Source organism: Brienomyrus brachyistius, chromosome 21 (genome assembly GCF_023856365.1).
Source record: "Brienomyrus brachyistius isolate T26 chromosome 21, BBRACH_0.4, whole genome shotgun sequence".
Lineage (NCBI taxonomy): Eukaryota > Metazoa > Chordata > Actinopteri > Osteoglossiformes > Mormyridae > Brienomyrus > Brienomyrus brachyistius.
This window is the reverse complement of record NC_064553.1, coordinates 7,646,112-7,661,110: the sequence shown is the minus strand read 5'-3', so window position 1 is coordinate 7,661,110 and position 14,999 is coordinate 7,646,112. Positions and strand designations below refer to the sequence as shown.

General features: G+C 42.2%; 3 protein-coding genes across 4 annotated transcripts in view; 2 read left to right on the top strand and 1 right to left on the bottom strand.

The window, feature by feature from the left end:
- The window catches only part of LOC125716238 (regulator of G-protein signaling 4-like), a 327,463-nt gene extending 321,057 nt beyond the window's left edge, over positions 1-6,406 (top strand). The window contains exon 6 of the transcript XR_007384284.1: positions 6,396-6,406. The gene's annotated coding sequence lies outside the window, so the exon portion shown is untranslated. The remainder of the gene's footprint in view (positions 1-6,395) is intronic.
- Positions 853-6,457, bottom strand: uchl5 (ubiquitin carboxyl-terminal hydrolase L5). Its single transcript, XM_048988350.1, has 11 exons — positions 6,251-6,457; positions 5,357-5,420; positions 5,069-5,174; positions 4,632-4,757; positions 4,320-4,381; positions 3,167-3,297; positions 2,987-3,050; positions 2,788-2,890; positions 2,407-2,520; positions 2,228-2,326; positions 853-1,420 (listed from the first exon to the last, which is right to left on the bottom strand). The coding sequence occupies exons 1-11, from the start codon at positions 6,324-6,326 to the stop codon at positions 1,376-1,378; spliced, it is 990 nt and encodes a 329-aa protein (XP_048844307.1). The 5' UTR covers positions 6,327-6,457; the 3' UTR covers positions 853-1,375.
- A 1,433-nt stretch (positions 6,458-7,890) lies between these two features.
- ro60 (Ro60, Y RNA binding protein) lies at positions 7,891-14,278 on the top strand. 2 transcript variants are annotated; one of them, XM_048990050.1, is made up of 9 exons: positions 7,891-8,132; positions 9,105-9,670; positions 10,590-10,810; positions 10,966-11,112; positions 11,200-11,337; positions 11,475-11,588; positions 12,087-12,203; positions 12,317-12,460; positions 12,858-14,278. In XM_048990050.1, the coding sequence occupies exons 2-9, from the start codon at positions 9,124-9,126 to the stop codon at positions 13,008-13,010; spliced, it is 1,581 nt and encodes a 526-aa protein (XP_048846007.1). In that variant the 5' UTR covers positions 7,891-8,132; positions 9,105-9,123; the 3' UTR covers positions 13,011-14,278. The 2 variants fall into 2 exon arrangements, with proteins under 2 accessions (XP_048846007.1, XP_048846006.1); XM_048990049.1 differs by having other exon boundaries at positions 7,891-8,224.
- The last annotated feature ends 721 nt before the right edge of the window (positions 14,279-14,999 follow it).

The following is a 14,999-nucleotide window of genomic DNA, read 5'->3' as shown; positions in this document are numbered from 1 at the left end:
GCTTCATGGATCCATTGCAATCTGACAGGCCGTTGGAGGATTTTAGAAATGGGATCAATACAACTCATACCATGCCCCGTTAAATCGAATTTTTTTCTGGTTAAATATGTAAAATGCATGCATCAGCAGGAGGATAATCACATCTACAAAGCCACAAACACACCTATGAATGTTTACCTTGCAAGGTCATCCTAAAACACAAGCGCTGTGAGACACCCCCAGGTGCGTCAAACAGCAACCCGCTGACAACACTGAAAAAGCACAGCTACCCAAGATGCGAAAAGCCCATCGCTCAGAGCCACCCAGATGAGCTCACTTCCTTGCCGATCATCGTGAGATGAGCACACTTACATCAGCAGGCCTCAGACCGGCCATCGAATGACAGGAACACAGATAGGGCTTTGCGCTCGGCCTAGATTATCAGCGAGGGCCTGTGCATCGCTTACCGACGCCTGCCTACGTGTGCATCACTGACGCCATGCAGCTGACTCACCACTGGCAGGAGCAGTAGTGTCACTGTACCTTCTTGTGGTGGCAGACTGGGCGTATGAATGCCCTCCTTTACAAAAGGTCAGCTCTTTCAGCTTTATTTAATAAGGAAGCAAAGAAAAATATTTTTAAAAAGTTCCCATCCCAATTACATGGTTACAGAAAAACGTCACTGCCACAGAACTCGCATCTTACGGAGAGATTAATCTGAAACTAAATAACTACGTTAGATGTGGAACTTCCCAAAAGCTACTGTTTGTTTATTCAAACACCTTCAAGTCCCGATAGACAAGTGTCTGTACAAACAAGTTTAGCACAATCTGCTTTTATTCTGCAAAATCAAGACCGCAAGTTGAGCCAAAGGATTTTTCCTTCATCATAAGATGACTTTTATTTACCCATTTATGGACGCAATGCCATGAGGGAAACGACTAACAAGACAGCACTCCCTACCAGTGCGATATACAGTGACTCATGTGGCCATATTTGGAAAAACAGCTCCACCTATTGACACTTTAAATACTAAATCAACAGCATCCATATATATATAAAAAAAAGAAAAAGTCAATAACAAAAGTCCAATGTGTTTATAGATGCTGCCACTACAATTCAAATAAACAAAAATTTGACAAGTCAATCATTTACAACTTTTACAAAAAAAAGGGGGGTAATGAAGGAGAAATGTTCATTTATTTCAAGCTTGAATTTTTAACATGTTTCAACAGATTTAGACTTGATTAGCAAATCTGTGACAGGAGAACAGATGGTCTACTCCAACACTTCACTGCATGCATGGATTTTCAGTTGCCGGACTGGACAGCTTAAGTCACCTGTGGTTTCTGTGCACGTTTTGTGACAATGAGCGACGGTACAAAGCCTCAGTGCGTCATTTAGCCTCCTGGGCATTTTTAGCATTTTGCTTCTCTTTTGCCTAGAAGGGAAGTGAACACACAAGGAAGCATCAATTACACAGTGGGAAAGATTAGCTTGTGCACATTATCACTATTGATCTAAGACCAACGACAGCTTCAGCAATTCTTACACTCAATGATTACAGCATCAAACGAAACAAATATATGGTTCTTGTGTACCAAATATCCTGGCATATAACAATAGTGCTACAGGATCATCAAAGTAAAATCCTTATTGGCCAATTCTCTAACTGGCATTTGCTATTAGATAAATTAATGGCATCTAAAACCAAGCAATGGTTAATTAAATCCCTTTGGGAAAGAAAGGGTTTCAACGATCCAACAGTCCCATCTAGTGGCAAAGTCATTCACTGCATTACACAACTGGAGAATTTGAATGCTAAAATGTACCCAGAAATTTCTTGCTGTTCATCCACTGTCAACTTACTACAAAACAACACATTTCGTTAAATAAACGAAACATGGGGAATCTGAACTCAATCAGAATCATTTATGATCTTACTGATGATGTTCAAGGAATAGTAAGATGCCACATTCCGGACTGACTACCATACACTATCCACAGAACCGCCCTCGCTTCCATTTCGGTTTCTCCATAAATATTAGGGCACTTTGAGGGTCATTCAAACCGCAACAAATGATGGCAGTAACATGAAATCGCGTCAACTTTTGCTGGACTTCCATATTAATAATTTTGTTGAGGGTTGACTAACAGTCGCAAAATTCACATAAAAAATTCAAGGTATTCAGCTGTTTTTGAATAGAGTTAGACATGCAGTTCAACTTAAAAGCAAAATGAACCCCACCTTTTCCACCAATGGTATCAACTGCTGGTACTCAGCTAATGTCTTGAGCAGTTCCATGATGAATGGTAGGTAATTGTGCTTTCGCCGGATGTTTTCCATCTAAAAACGGAGGTTTTAAATGTGAGCGACGCGAGTTCAGGGTGCATGGACATTAAACCAAACATGTTTAGCAAATTTACTTTATATCGCTGCAGCTTCTGATTCTCCTCTTCTACGAGAAGCTGATATTTCGCAATTTCTGACTGAATGGAGCAAAGTAGATTGTTACTTTGATCGGTATCCATTGGTTCCTCCTGGGAGGGAAAATAAAAATTAGAAAATTTGACAGGTGGCAGTAGGCAACCATCAGCACATTTAGCAAATTTTAGACATTGTTCAAAGCCCCCTCTGTAAGGTAAACCGTCTAAAATCAAATGTTTTTTTTCCAAAACTAAAAAGGTAATATTCCAAAATGTCAGAATGCATGGAAAAATGCACTAAAGATAAATGTATAATAGAGAAGGGAAGAACAGGAAGAACAAATATCACAACATTTCCATAATCTTGCAGGAGCTTCATACCTCAGCAAGCCGACTCTGCAGTTCGGCAATCTTTTGATTATAAATCATCTTTCGGTCTGACACTATCGCCATCAGGTTAAACCGTATCTCGCCTTCACTGTACCTGGAAAGCAGGCAATCATAAGCATAGACCACAGACAACACGCATATACACGTAAAATTACGGGATGTTTATTTAGAAAGCGACCATTGGATTTACTTGAGAATTCTTTTCTCAATAACGGGCCGGACTGCGCTGATCCACTCATCTTGGTTACAAACCCCTGAAAACGAGCAACCAGACAGAGAAAGTCAACAGCAATGCTAGCTCAGATTGCTTGCCAACCACATGCATCCGACAGCTGTACATTTAACAGGAAAGACAGGCGAGGCAGCTTACCAAGGTCAATCGGGCCTTCACGGAGCCCGTCCAGCTCGTACAGCCTCCCTTTCACTGGAACGTAACTCACAAAGTGGAACGCATCTTCATCCTTCGCAGATGACTTTGCGTCAAACTCAAACATCTGTTGTCTGTCAGGTAGAGGGGGGGGGAGAAGAAAAATCCTGGCGCTCAACGTCTCGTTTTGTTCGGGTAGGAAGAGGAAATGTGTGGCGCTACACTGATCGCCGATATTGTCGGAAGTGCAGGCGCTCCTCAAATTACGATGGTGTGGCATTCTGATGAACCCATGGTCATTTGAAAATAGCTCTGCAGATCGGACTTGCGATATCACGATTACTCGATTAAAAAGGCACCGATTAAAACGTCCCTTCTCAATTACTCGGCAATATCGCAGAAAGGAGACGGCGCATAGTGTATGAAGGTGAAAATAAAGAGCAAAAGCCATCAGTTGTGTGGAAGCACGTCACGTTAAAAGTGAATGAAAGCGCAATTATGTCAGTATTGCGGAGCATAACAAGTATCACCTGAGCATGACTGCAATACAAATACATCTTAAAGACACATTTGCACCCAGTAATTCAAGGTTAACCACATATGTGTGCCAATTAGCCTCTCGAAGTAGCCTATTCTGTCCTTGACATCACTTTGGCCATAAATAATTTTGCTTAATTTACTCCAACTCCTCTGTGTGTGTGGAGTTCACACTTTCACCCCATGTGGGCGTGGCTTCTTGGCAGACTCCCCAGTTTCATTCCACAAAATTATACAGACTGAAGCATTAATAGATCAAAACAAACACTCCCATTCGGCAGATCCTAACGCGAGTCACCGTCAGTGTTACAAAGGGACAGAAAATCTGTAGAAACTTTCCATTCCATGGGAAGTCAAACTGGAGAATTTGATACTTTCCAGGGGAATTAACAGGAACACATGGGAATTCATAGGGAAAAAATTCCCTGAATTTTGCAACCCTAGTCACCATAATCTTTGAAAATAAAAAGGTATTTTGAGGCTTGAATCAGCTTAATAAACTACATAGCTTGGTAACTCCTTACTTAGATTGACAACATTTGGACATCTGTATACTAAGTATTTAAGTGCAAGAACATCGGCAGAGGGAAATAACTTAAGTATATTAAGCAGACATTACCTGGCAAAACTATTATGAACTTGTCGTATCACCTCAGAGTTACTCAGTGCCAGACCTTTCATCTAAAGATAAAAAAAAATTATAAAAACAGGCCATAATTAAGACATACAAGCATCATTGCATACAGACACTGAGCATACATTGAACATATGAACAATTTGAAGCTCTAACATCTAAGTAACGGGGCAAACTGCCCTGCCCAAATTTCAGCAGATTTTAGTTAACATGCCTCACATCCGACATGTCCCTTAACACGAGAAGTACATTACAAACCATCAGAGAAAAAAAAAAAAAAAACACACAATAACTTACAGCCGCGTCGAAACTCTGCGAGAATTCCCGGAACTCAGACAATGTGTCCCCAAGCTGCACGTCTTGGTGACAGCAGTTCAACAGCACGCTAATAATTGCCTGAGTGGCACACGCATTGTTAATGACCTGTGACATCAAGACAAGAGGAGAGGAGAGAAAGGATTCAGAAGAGTTCTCTCTTCTGGGTACTCCGGTTGTCTCCAGCAGTCCCTATGCGGGCTACAGATGTCCTGACCTTCCACAGGATAAGAGGCAGGAAGATTGACAGGCAGATTAGTTGAAAGATGCATGTTTGATGTACTAGGAGGTGTGTGGAAACACTAATAGCATTAAACCATTAGACTACACAATTGCATAACATCATAGGTATCATTACTCCACAGGCAGTAAGGCACAATCTATTCACACTGCGATGATACTCATTCCCTGATTACTACCTGCTTGGCAAAGAAAATGTGGTCCAGCCGCGAGTCCTGGACAATGGAACCGGCGGGCTCCTCTCCTGGCTGCCACTTGAAAAGGAAAATCAGCCCATGAACTGGTCTGCAAAGAAATGAAGTGCTATATAATTACAGTACAATTCCCTACTACGCAAAGGAAAGCTACCTGCTTTAAGAAGGTACGTGGATCCGTTCCAGTACAGCAAAGCACATTGCAAAGAGAAACATTTTCTGTAGACCCGAGTTAAATAAGCACGCAATTTCATTTTTTTTTTTTAAACTTACTTCAGTTTTTCAAAGTTTTCCGGTTCCATGCTCCATATCTCTTCGACTTGGGCACCTTTGCATCCTAAGGACAGCAGATCAGAGGGTGCTTATAGGAGCTGGTCGACGTTAATGTTACAGACTCACAAAAAGGAAGTCAAATCGTTAAATAAAAAGCATGCAGCCAAAGTTAACTGCGTGGCAATTTTCCAGTACCAATAACTTCTGAAGTAACATTGTAATCACCATTGGCAAAATGAATGGATATTAAAATTACAGATTGAAAGAATTCATATGCGATGGACTCACAAGCCCCTTCACCTCTAATGTGGATGGTGTCAGGAAACGATGTATTTACTTTTTAATTGCATTAAAACATATTAGCATAAACATATGTTGACAAATTACCGATATTATTTGCCCGCAACAAAAAAATGCACGTAAATCACAGCAAAACGAAAACTAAGGGCACTATAACTCGCTTAAACGGGTCGTTAAGTTGTTCAGAAAAAGTCCGTTGTATTTAAAGCATCATCATAAATGGGGCATAGTAATTCTGCGTCTTTAATTTATTCGCTAACATTCCAGCTAGCGCGTACGGGATGTACACCGCTCAATTGATGCTAACCGCTAACTGCTAGCCAGGCAGACAGCAAAGCAGCGCGTCTGGCTAACCGCCCTTTTACAGTTGAGTAAAGCGCAGGAGTTTCCACTCAAGGCTTTAGCTGACCGCCATAATATTCTGCTATCCAGTAAAGGTTTAATTCAACGCAGCTAGTCATACGACTAGCGGCAGAAGCCGTAAAGCGTCCCAGCGTTCGGCCTTGTACTCAGCAAGCGTGTTATGTAGCTCGTTAGCTTAGCCTGTGACCCAGCGAACCAAAAAAAAAAAAAAAAACTAACAAAACGCCTCACCGAAGCCTTTGATCAGTTCCGTAAAGACCCCCGGATCGCTCTCCATCAGACACCATTCGCCCGCACTCCCCGTCATCCTAAAGGCGTACTTCTTACACGTAGATGAACCGTAAAGGACCGCAGCAGTTAAAACAGCAGCACCGAGACAGGCTAGGCTCGCGCGACCACTAGCCGCTCCTGTTTCCCGGCAGCCTTTTGAACGTGACCTGCAGGGCAGCTTTATTTCTATGGTAACGGCAAAGACGCGCAGCAGCAAGACCCCATCCTGACAAAGCCATTAACCGAACAAGACCCACAAATGTTTGGGGAGGGGTGGGGGCTTGCTTTATGGGTTACTAAAACAAATGGTCTCTTCTTCTCATATTAAGAAAATATATTATAACATATATTATATATATTATTGTAACATATATGGTATATTTATGTTTAGAACTGGGAGACAATTAAAATCTCACAGCCGGCTTCCATGCATTCAATTCTTTACAAACTGGAAAATATTTGCAAAAGGCCTGTTCATAAGGAAGTGCAACAAGCACATTAGAAATAAGAGGAAGAACTTTTATGGGTAGTATATGAGTGTGCCCTATGATGGATTGGCACCTCATCCTCTTTTGTACCCTGCCTCGTGCCCGTAGTCTCAGGGATCGGCTTCACAGTCCCCGTTACCCTGAAGAGGAAAAGCGGTTTCAGAAAATGGATGGATTTGTGAACGTATATGAGGCAAAAAGATTAAGATAACCTCTTAAAGCAGAGTGTTTAAATATGTAAAGCGGGGACGCAAAATACATGACAACATGGCAGGAGATTATCTGCTGAGACTTTAGATTAGTAACGGCGTTATTGATGACTCATGCATGTCTCAGGCGAGTTTGTAAGTCAGTGCCAGACAGCCCATCTGCTCAGCCTATATGTCAGAAATGTTTATTTACATACCACACCTCTTGAACCTAACAAAACATTTCAAGACCTTAGTATATTCCAGGTATTTGTTCCATTGGCATAGGCAATGAATATCACTACAAATTAATGTGTTATTGTAATATAACTTTCATAAATACTATGAGGATTTTGCACGAGGAGGGACTAAGATATTACTTAAATATCATTATTTGAGTAAAACGTAGTTAAAACCGACTGAATTTTATGTATGGAAATGCAGCTATGAATCGATTCCTTTATGCCAGGAATCCCAAATTTATAAAACACATATACTTGACTTATTAGTTAACAAAGTGTATTTAAACAGCTGTATGAGGAACCTTACAGGAATTAAAATGTACTGTAGAAGATGGGTGGATGTTTTCTAGACTAAAAAAAATTGAGAAATCCTTTCAAGAGTAGGTGATGATATGGATGTTTTTTAGGTTTGCTAAGTAATCTCTGTTGACAGGCAAGTTGTTATAAATGATTACTCATTAAACTGCTATTTAAATGGCAACTAAGCTTAGTAAAAATATACCTATTATATTGGATTTCAGTTATTTTTTTTAAGTATGACCGCATTCATCACAACCGCAATCACTTGCCTGAGGTACTCCACCACTAATTGTATGGCACTTTGTAGTAGCCAAACGGAAATAATACGATTTGCAGTGATTTTTTATTTTTTTTATCAATAATGTACAAACATTCTACATCCATCTGAACAAGTTTATGAAGCTGAAAGAGCATATCTGAAAAGCATGAACACGCTCCCGGTTGAGGGATGTGCAGAGTGCCCGGCTGGCTCGTGCGTGACTGGCATGCGCGCGGCCGTCCCCTCCCAGCTGCCAGTGCGACTCCTTTTAGAGACTCCCTGAAAGGGGGGTCGTCTGCTATCTGCAGGCTGGGCTGCTCCGCAAAGCTCCGGTACCCTGCGAGCTGTCGCTCCAACGGGGATCAGGTGAATAGGAACTGCTGTCGGCCTGTTTGGTTTTAGCCGCCCCAAGCGCGGTGTCCGTCTCCATCCAGGCCACCGCAAGCGTTCATTCTCCGGTACGGTTTGTTTTCTCATAAGCGAGCATCGCGACGAAACGTCCGTCTGTATTAGTCAGCTAGTGCTGCCTGCAATCAGCGTCGTTATAGCACGCATATAAACGTGATGGTTGTGCATCGATAAACGCAATCGAATTTCTTTCTCCGAGGCTGGGCGGGGGCATCTTGGCTTCTTCGGGGCTGGATGTTCACCCGTCGTTAACCGGCTTGCTAGCCAGACTTCTAGCTGCATAAAAAGCAGCCCGACTTGCACCGTATGCGACAACAAAAATAGCCAGTTTGTCAGCGATCGCTATTTACCCTGGCAAGTAAATATTACTAGCTGTTTTTTCGCATTTATCTCTATATAGCTAAGTACTTGGAAAGAGAAAAAAAACAAGATGCTCGTTAGCTTGATCTGTGGCGTTAACGGTAAGCGTGTTTATTTGTGCAGATGTGCAAGCCTCTCCTGCCTAGAGAGATCTAATACATACGAAATGTTATCAACCAGTTTTATTTTAATACAAGTCACGGGATACTTTCATGTTACTGTAGACAACTGGGCTTTTTTCTGATTGGGGGGGTTAAATATTTTCCCCTTGTACAGATGATATGTCAGGCTCTCTGACATATCATCTTATCTAACTTATCTGGTGGATCACATGAAGTAAAAACATATTTTCCTGTACTTTCGATATGTTACCCCTTACCGGCACCATATGCATACATTGCTCATACATACCACTGGTATGCATTCTGCTAATAAAATGCTTATCACTGATATGCATTATGCTTATTAATGGCATCAGCGGTATGCATTCACAATTTGGTGCACTATGGTACACGCCACGTTATGCCTACATCGCACTTATACAGCATACCTTTCTCGGTTTCTTTCCAGCACCAAAGGCCGTACGGCGATGGATCCAGCGGAAGGCACGGCTGTACCGGCAGACGCCCTGCAAGTGACCGATATGACCCGGCTGCGACGCTTCCTGTGCTTCGGATCGGAGGGCAGCGTGTACGGCGCCAGAGCACAGCAGCCGGGCATGGAGAACACGCAGATGCTGATGCGGCTGATAGAGGACGGCCGAGGGTGCGAGGTGGTGGAGGAGATCCGCAGATTCAGCCAGGACGGCGCGTCGGTCTCTCCCAGCCCGGTGCTGTTCGCCCTGGCCGTCTGCTCGCAGCAACCGGACGCCAAAACCAAGCAGGCAGCCTACGAGGCGCTCAGGGACGTGTGCCGACTCCCCGCACACCTCTTCTCCTTCGTGCAGTTCAAGAAGGAGCTGAAGGAGGGCATGCATTGCGGCATATGGGGCCGGGCGCTGCGGAAAGGCGTCTCGGACTGGTACAACCAAAAAGAGGCCATGAGCCTGGCAGTGGCCGTCACCAAGTACAAGCAGAGGAGCGGGTGGTCGCATAAAGACTTACTGAGACTGTCACACATGAAGCCAGCAAATGCAGGTGTGAATAAATACACAACAGCACTGCACAATATTGCAACTTATAATAGTTATTATTATTGTCATTATATAGTGCTGTTTGAAAACATGTGAATTCACTCTATGGGGCTTAAACACATTTATATTTTCATACTAGCTGTGCAGGGTTTGTTGTGTTCAGTCATTTTTTTTAAATACTGCAGGGGTTCTGAAGCATGACAGTCCCTGCTGGATTCACCTGGATTCCCATTTTATGACAGTTTATTTTCAGATGTACTTTTAATTAGAGATGTTGTTGATTAAACAGTTTGAACCATTAACAGATTGCAAATTAATTAATACTAGGGACCTGCATATGTAACTTGAATCGCAGTTAATTGCAAGTGAATATGTAGTAGTCAGCGATTGCATATATATCAAAAAAACAAATCCCTTTGTGCTAATAAAATGAGAAAAGTTATTAAACTGAATCAAACAAAACACAAACATAATTTGTGCAATAAATATGCAGTCCTGTAATTACTCCTGGCAGCAATATTATTTAACATTAGGGTAGATCTACAAAAGGTTACTTATTTTGCCATTTTAGTGTATCTTTTATAATACCTGGAGTTTTAAATTATTATTATTTATTTATTGTACAATTATTATACCATTTATTTTTCTGTTAATAATAATGCAGTTAATTAAATTAAGGGTAGTTAACAGAGATCTTTTAAGCGAAAACTCCACTGGCTCTGGGATTTGCCATTGTTATGGACAAAAACCCTTGTTCTGATGTATGAACATTAAAATTCATAGGTCAGCAGGTTTAGTACTGATTGAAAGTCAAAGATCAGACAGATTGAAGCGTTTATGGGCTGCCTGTAATAACACAATTTGTAAATGATAATTAAGCAAAATTGGTTATTATAACTAATAACTATCTGCTGTGTTTTTAGGGATTTCCTTGATCAATAAGTACATCACAAAAGGATGGAAGGAGGTCCAGGCGGCATATAGCAATACGGAGAACTCTGAGGAGGTTGCTGAAGTTCTGAGGTATCTTGAAGCTGTTGAGAAGGTGAAGCACTCCACGGATGAGTTGGAGGTGATTCATCTACTAGAGGAGCATGGACTAGAGCCAGAACAGTTACTGACAAGCCACCTGAAGTCAAAAGAGGTTAGCAAGACCCTTTTCCGTTCTCTGATTCTCTATAATTATGTTTTTACGATTTTGTGTTTTTGAAATATTTGTGGGTAGTTTCGGTAAGTAGTGTTAATAGGCCAATATCTGGGCCATTCTGTACAGTGTCTGCGGATGTTGTTATGCACTAGGTGTGCAAGACGTTACTTAAGGAAATGCCCATAGCTACTTTGCTGAGGAGCCTGGGGAAGATGACTGCTGATAACGTGCTGCAGCAAGGTAGTTTGGACACTGCCCTGGTCTGCGAGAGACTCCAGTCGGAATCTGCTCTGAGGAAGGTTAGCGTGTGACACCATGCATGTCGCTAGAAATCCTTGGATTCCGGCTGCCAGTTGTCTTGATGTTTGTTATTTGATTGTTTTCAGGATAAAATCCACCCCTTTCATGTTTTGCTGGCTCTGCAAGCCTATAAGAAAGGGCAGTCAAGCAGAGGAAAAGTGAAGTGGGAGACTGACCATGCAGTTGTCCAGGCACTGGATGCCGCCTTTAACAAGTGTTTCGTGGTAGGAACTCGCAATAAAAACACAAACAGACCTTCATGTAATTAGTGTGATCGAGTGATCATGGCTCATGCTGCAGTTTGTGAAAATGCATAATAACTCAATACTATTGAACCTTTTTCTTCTTCCCACTTCCCCAGAATGTTGAACCCACTGGGAAGCGCTTCGTGTTGGCTGTGGACGTCTGTATGTCAAACAGCCTGGTTCTGGGAAGTCACCTCAATGCTACCACAGCAGCTGCAGCCATGACTATGGTAAGACAGTTCTTCCGTAGCTCAGCCCGAGCTAATAGCAACAGCTGCAATAAATGGGGTGGGGGGTGGGGGGGGGGGGCTGGATATAGCATCAAAAGTTACAGTGAAAACCCTTTAATTCTGAATGTACTATATTTTGGGTTTGACTTTTTATAATGTTTCATAAGTCCTAGCACATAATCTCAACTCTCAAGAGCAATGTTTCCCAATCCAGTCCTCTGGGATCCACAGACGGTCCATGTGTTTTATTCCTTTCTAACTTGTGGTAGGGAGCTGGGAGGAAGCCAAAATGTGGACTGTCTGGCAGGGATCTATGACGGAGCAAAAACGTTGACCGTGCGTGTGGGTCACTGCGGACCGGATTGGGAAACGCTGCTCTTGAGAGCTGAGATTATGTGCTAGGGGTTACAGTTACATAGCTTGGATAGCTACTTCAGATTCCCTGTAAATGCATTTCCATGACAGCCCGTATATTAACAGAGTTTCTGTGTTTTTAAGGGTATCGTACGAGCAGAAACGGAGCCGCAGATTTTGGTGTTTTCCGAAGGAGCCGTCATTCCCAGCCCTGTCACCCCTGACATGTCTCTCACACAAGTAATGGCAGAGCTAGCGAAGGTGTGGAAAAAGTCTGAATTTTTTCAAAGTAGCAGTATTATGCAAAGTATGGGATTACGCATTGGGCATTTGTTGTTGAATTGCTTGTAAAGCTGTAGTATTCCCTTCTGTAGAGTACTGGTGGTGCAACGAACTGTGTCCTCCCCATCGTCTGGGCCACGGAGAACCAGAAACCAACAGACGTCTTCATCATCCTGACGAGCAACACCAGCTTGGGGAGGATTCACGCAGCAGAAGCACTCAGGATGCACAGATATGTGCGTATCGATGCTGCAGTTAATCATTATATCGCAATTCAGTTTGTCGCGATTTTTCATCGATTTCATTGGTTCCGGCTCGCTTTGGTTTTCCACTGCAGAAGGTTTGGCTCCGTACAGGTGCTTGCAGGGTTTGCAGTGTGACAGTGACGTAAAACCGAAGGGATGCTTATTTACTGTTCACACAGTGTACATTTTGATTTACTGTATGATAATTTTTGCAAGCATGTGTTTGAGAATCGCCATCTGATTCGCATGCTGCAGTGACTAAGTTTCGCTAATTATTTACAAACCAGGGTGATTGTTTCCTTTGTACCATTTACAATTAACTTGTGTTGGTGTCATTATGAATAATTGTGCTACTTATCTGTTTATGTTTGTTTCTTTTGTTTTGCAGAGAATGGGATTGTCCTCCAAATTAATAGTGTGTGGCTTGACCTCAAACGGGTTCTCCATCGCGGATCCAGAGGACCGAGGCATGATGGACATTTCCGGCTTTGACTCTGGAGCCCTACTGGTCATCCAGAATTTCATTTTGGATCAAATCTGAGAGGAACGCGTTTGGGGGCAGAAAAGGACAAAACATTTTTATATATTAGCAATTAGGAATAAAAGGGTCCAGTGGAACGTTAAATCATAAAAGAACACAGAAATTACAGTAATGCATCCGTTTTTTTTCTCCCTAGTTTAGTCACTGGAAATTCTAATACTAACATTTTGTCCAGCAGGCTGGATGATTATATATTGGAATATCAGACAGTGTCACACATTGCTGCAGAGGCTTTTTGGTATGAAATTGCATTTTAATATAAAATTAAACAGGCCCAGCAATAGTATCAAAGTTCTGATATAGTATCAGCAGTATAGTGTACTGAACAAAATGAAGTGGACAGAAGATTCTTCCCGACAAGCAGGAGTTTCTTAGCAAAAGGTTAAGTATGCTGCTGGCAACTAACACTTGATAGAAAAGTTTTTGGAATGTTTTTGTTTTTTTTTTCCTTTAGGTTCACGCTAAGCATGTATATTGTGATGTGCGTGGTATGTAATGGAAGTGTTTCACAACCCAGTTAGTGGGGACCCCCCAGACTGTCCTACCAGGGAGCCGGGAGGGAGCAAAAATGTGGACAGTCTGGCAGGGAGGTGGGAGGGAGCAGAAATTGTGGACTGTCTGGCAGGGAGCTGGGAGGGAGCAAAAATGTGAACTGTCTGGCAGGGAGCTGGGAGGGAGCAAAAATGTGGACTGTCTGGTGGGTCAATGAGGACCGAGCTGAAAAGCACCCCATTATGGGCCAATTTTACCTCTTCCTTGCTCCATCCATTCAGATATGAGAAGTGGGTAGAACTTTTTAAATAGATAATGGGTAGAGGTCAATTGTAGCATTGTTTTTAATCATCTTTACCTTGGTTACATAGAATGACTGATATCTGGAGTGGATGCATCATTTAAAAAAAAATTATTTCTCCTTAATTTGTTTACAGTCTTTATCCCCATTTATGTGATGCCTACTGTGCATTACCATGGAAGTTTTCCGGTGCTGATCCTGCTGGCGAAGATGAATCCACCTTTTTATTGTTTGACAAAGTTACACCTGCTAGGTAATAGAAAAAAAAAATACTGCCAGAAGTCATAACACTTAAGCGTCAGAAAGTTAGACTAATTCAAACTAACGTAGCAATGTTTCACTACTTTTTAGATGTGAAAGCTGCAATTGAATGTACCTTTTTTATATTATTCATGTAACACTTTAGATCTGTATTTTAAATGAATTTGAAATACTTTATACTTCAAACAAAAATGAAATAAACTAAAAAATGACAGCGGGGGTGAGTTCTTTCTGAGAACGATAAGCGGATTTTGAAGCAGGCACTTAACAAGCAACTGCCATGAGTTGCACCACACTCCTTGGGTTTTACCAAAACACTTAAATTCTTGTCTACCACTTTTCGATTTAATCGGGCCTACAGTTTTTTTTTGTTTGTAACTCTCAAAACTTCAAAATCACAATGAAATCAACTGCTTTGACATTGTGGCATTTATAAAACCTCAACCATAACTGAAAAAAAACATGTCTTTCATCACTGGGATCTGGATTCAGAATCACTGTGAAATAGCCCTGAAATGCATTTCCAATGAACTAGCGACACAGACGGTGAGTGGTGACCTTGTACCTTTCAGGCTACTCATTATAATACGGCCACAGCTGTCTGTGGAGCACACATGTTCTACCTGTATCTTTGAGGCTTTCCTCTAGGTCAGTGTTTACCCACTTGGTCCTTGAGGACCCCCGGATGGTTCCTGTTTTTGCTCCCTCCTAGCTCCCTGCAAGACAGCCCACATTTTCGCTTCTCTTGGGAGGAAACAAAAACATGGACCCCCTCGGGGGGTCCCTGAGCACCAGGCTGGGAAACACCACTCTAGGTAATCAGGTTTCCATGGTACAAAGACCGGCTGAGTGGGTAAGCTTCAGACTGTGAATTGCAGTTTTGCGTGGTGATTTTTTGCGCGTAGCGTATGACTGACTAGCATCCGTTCATCTTT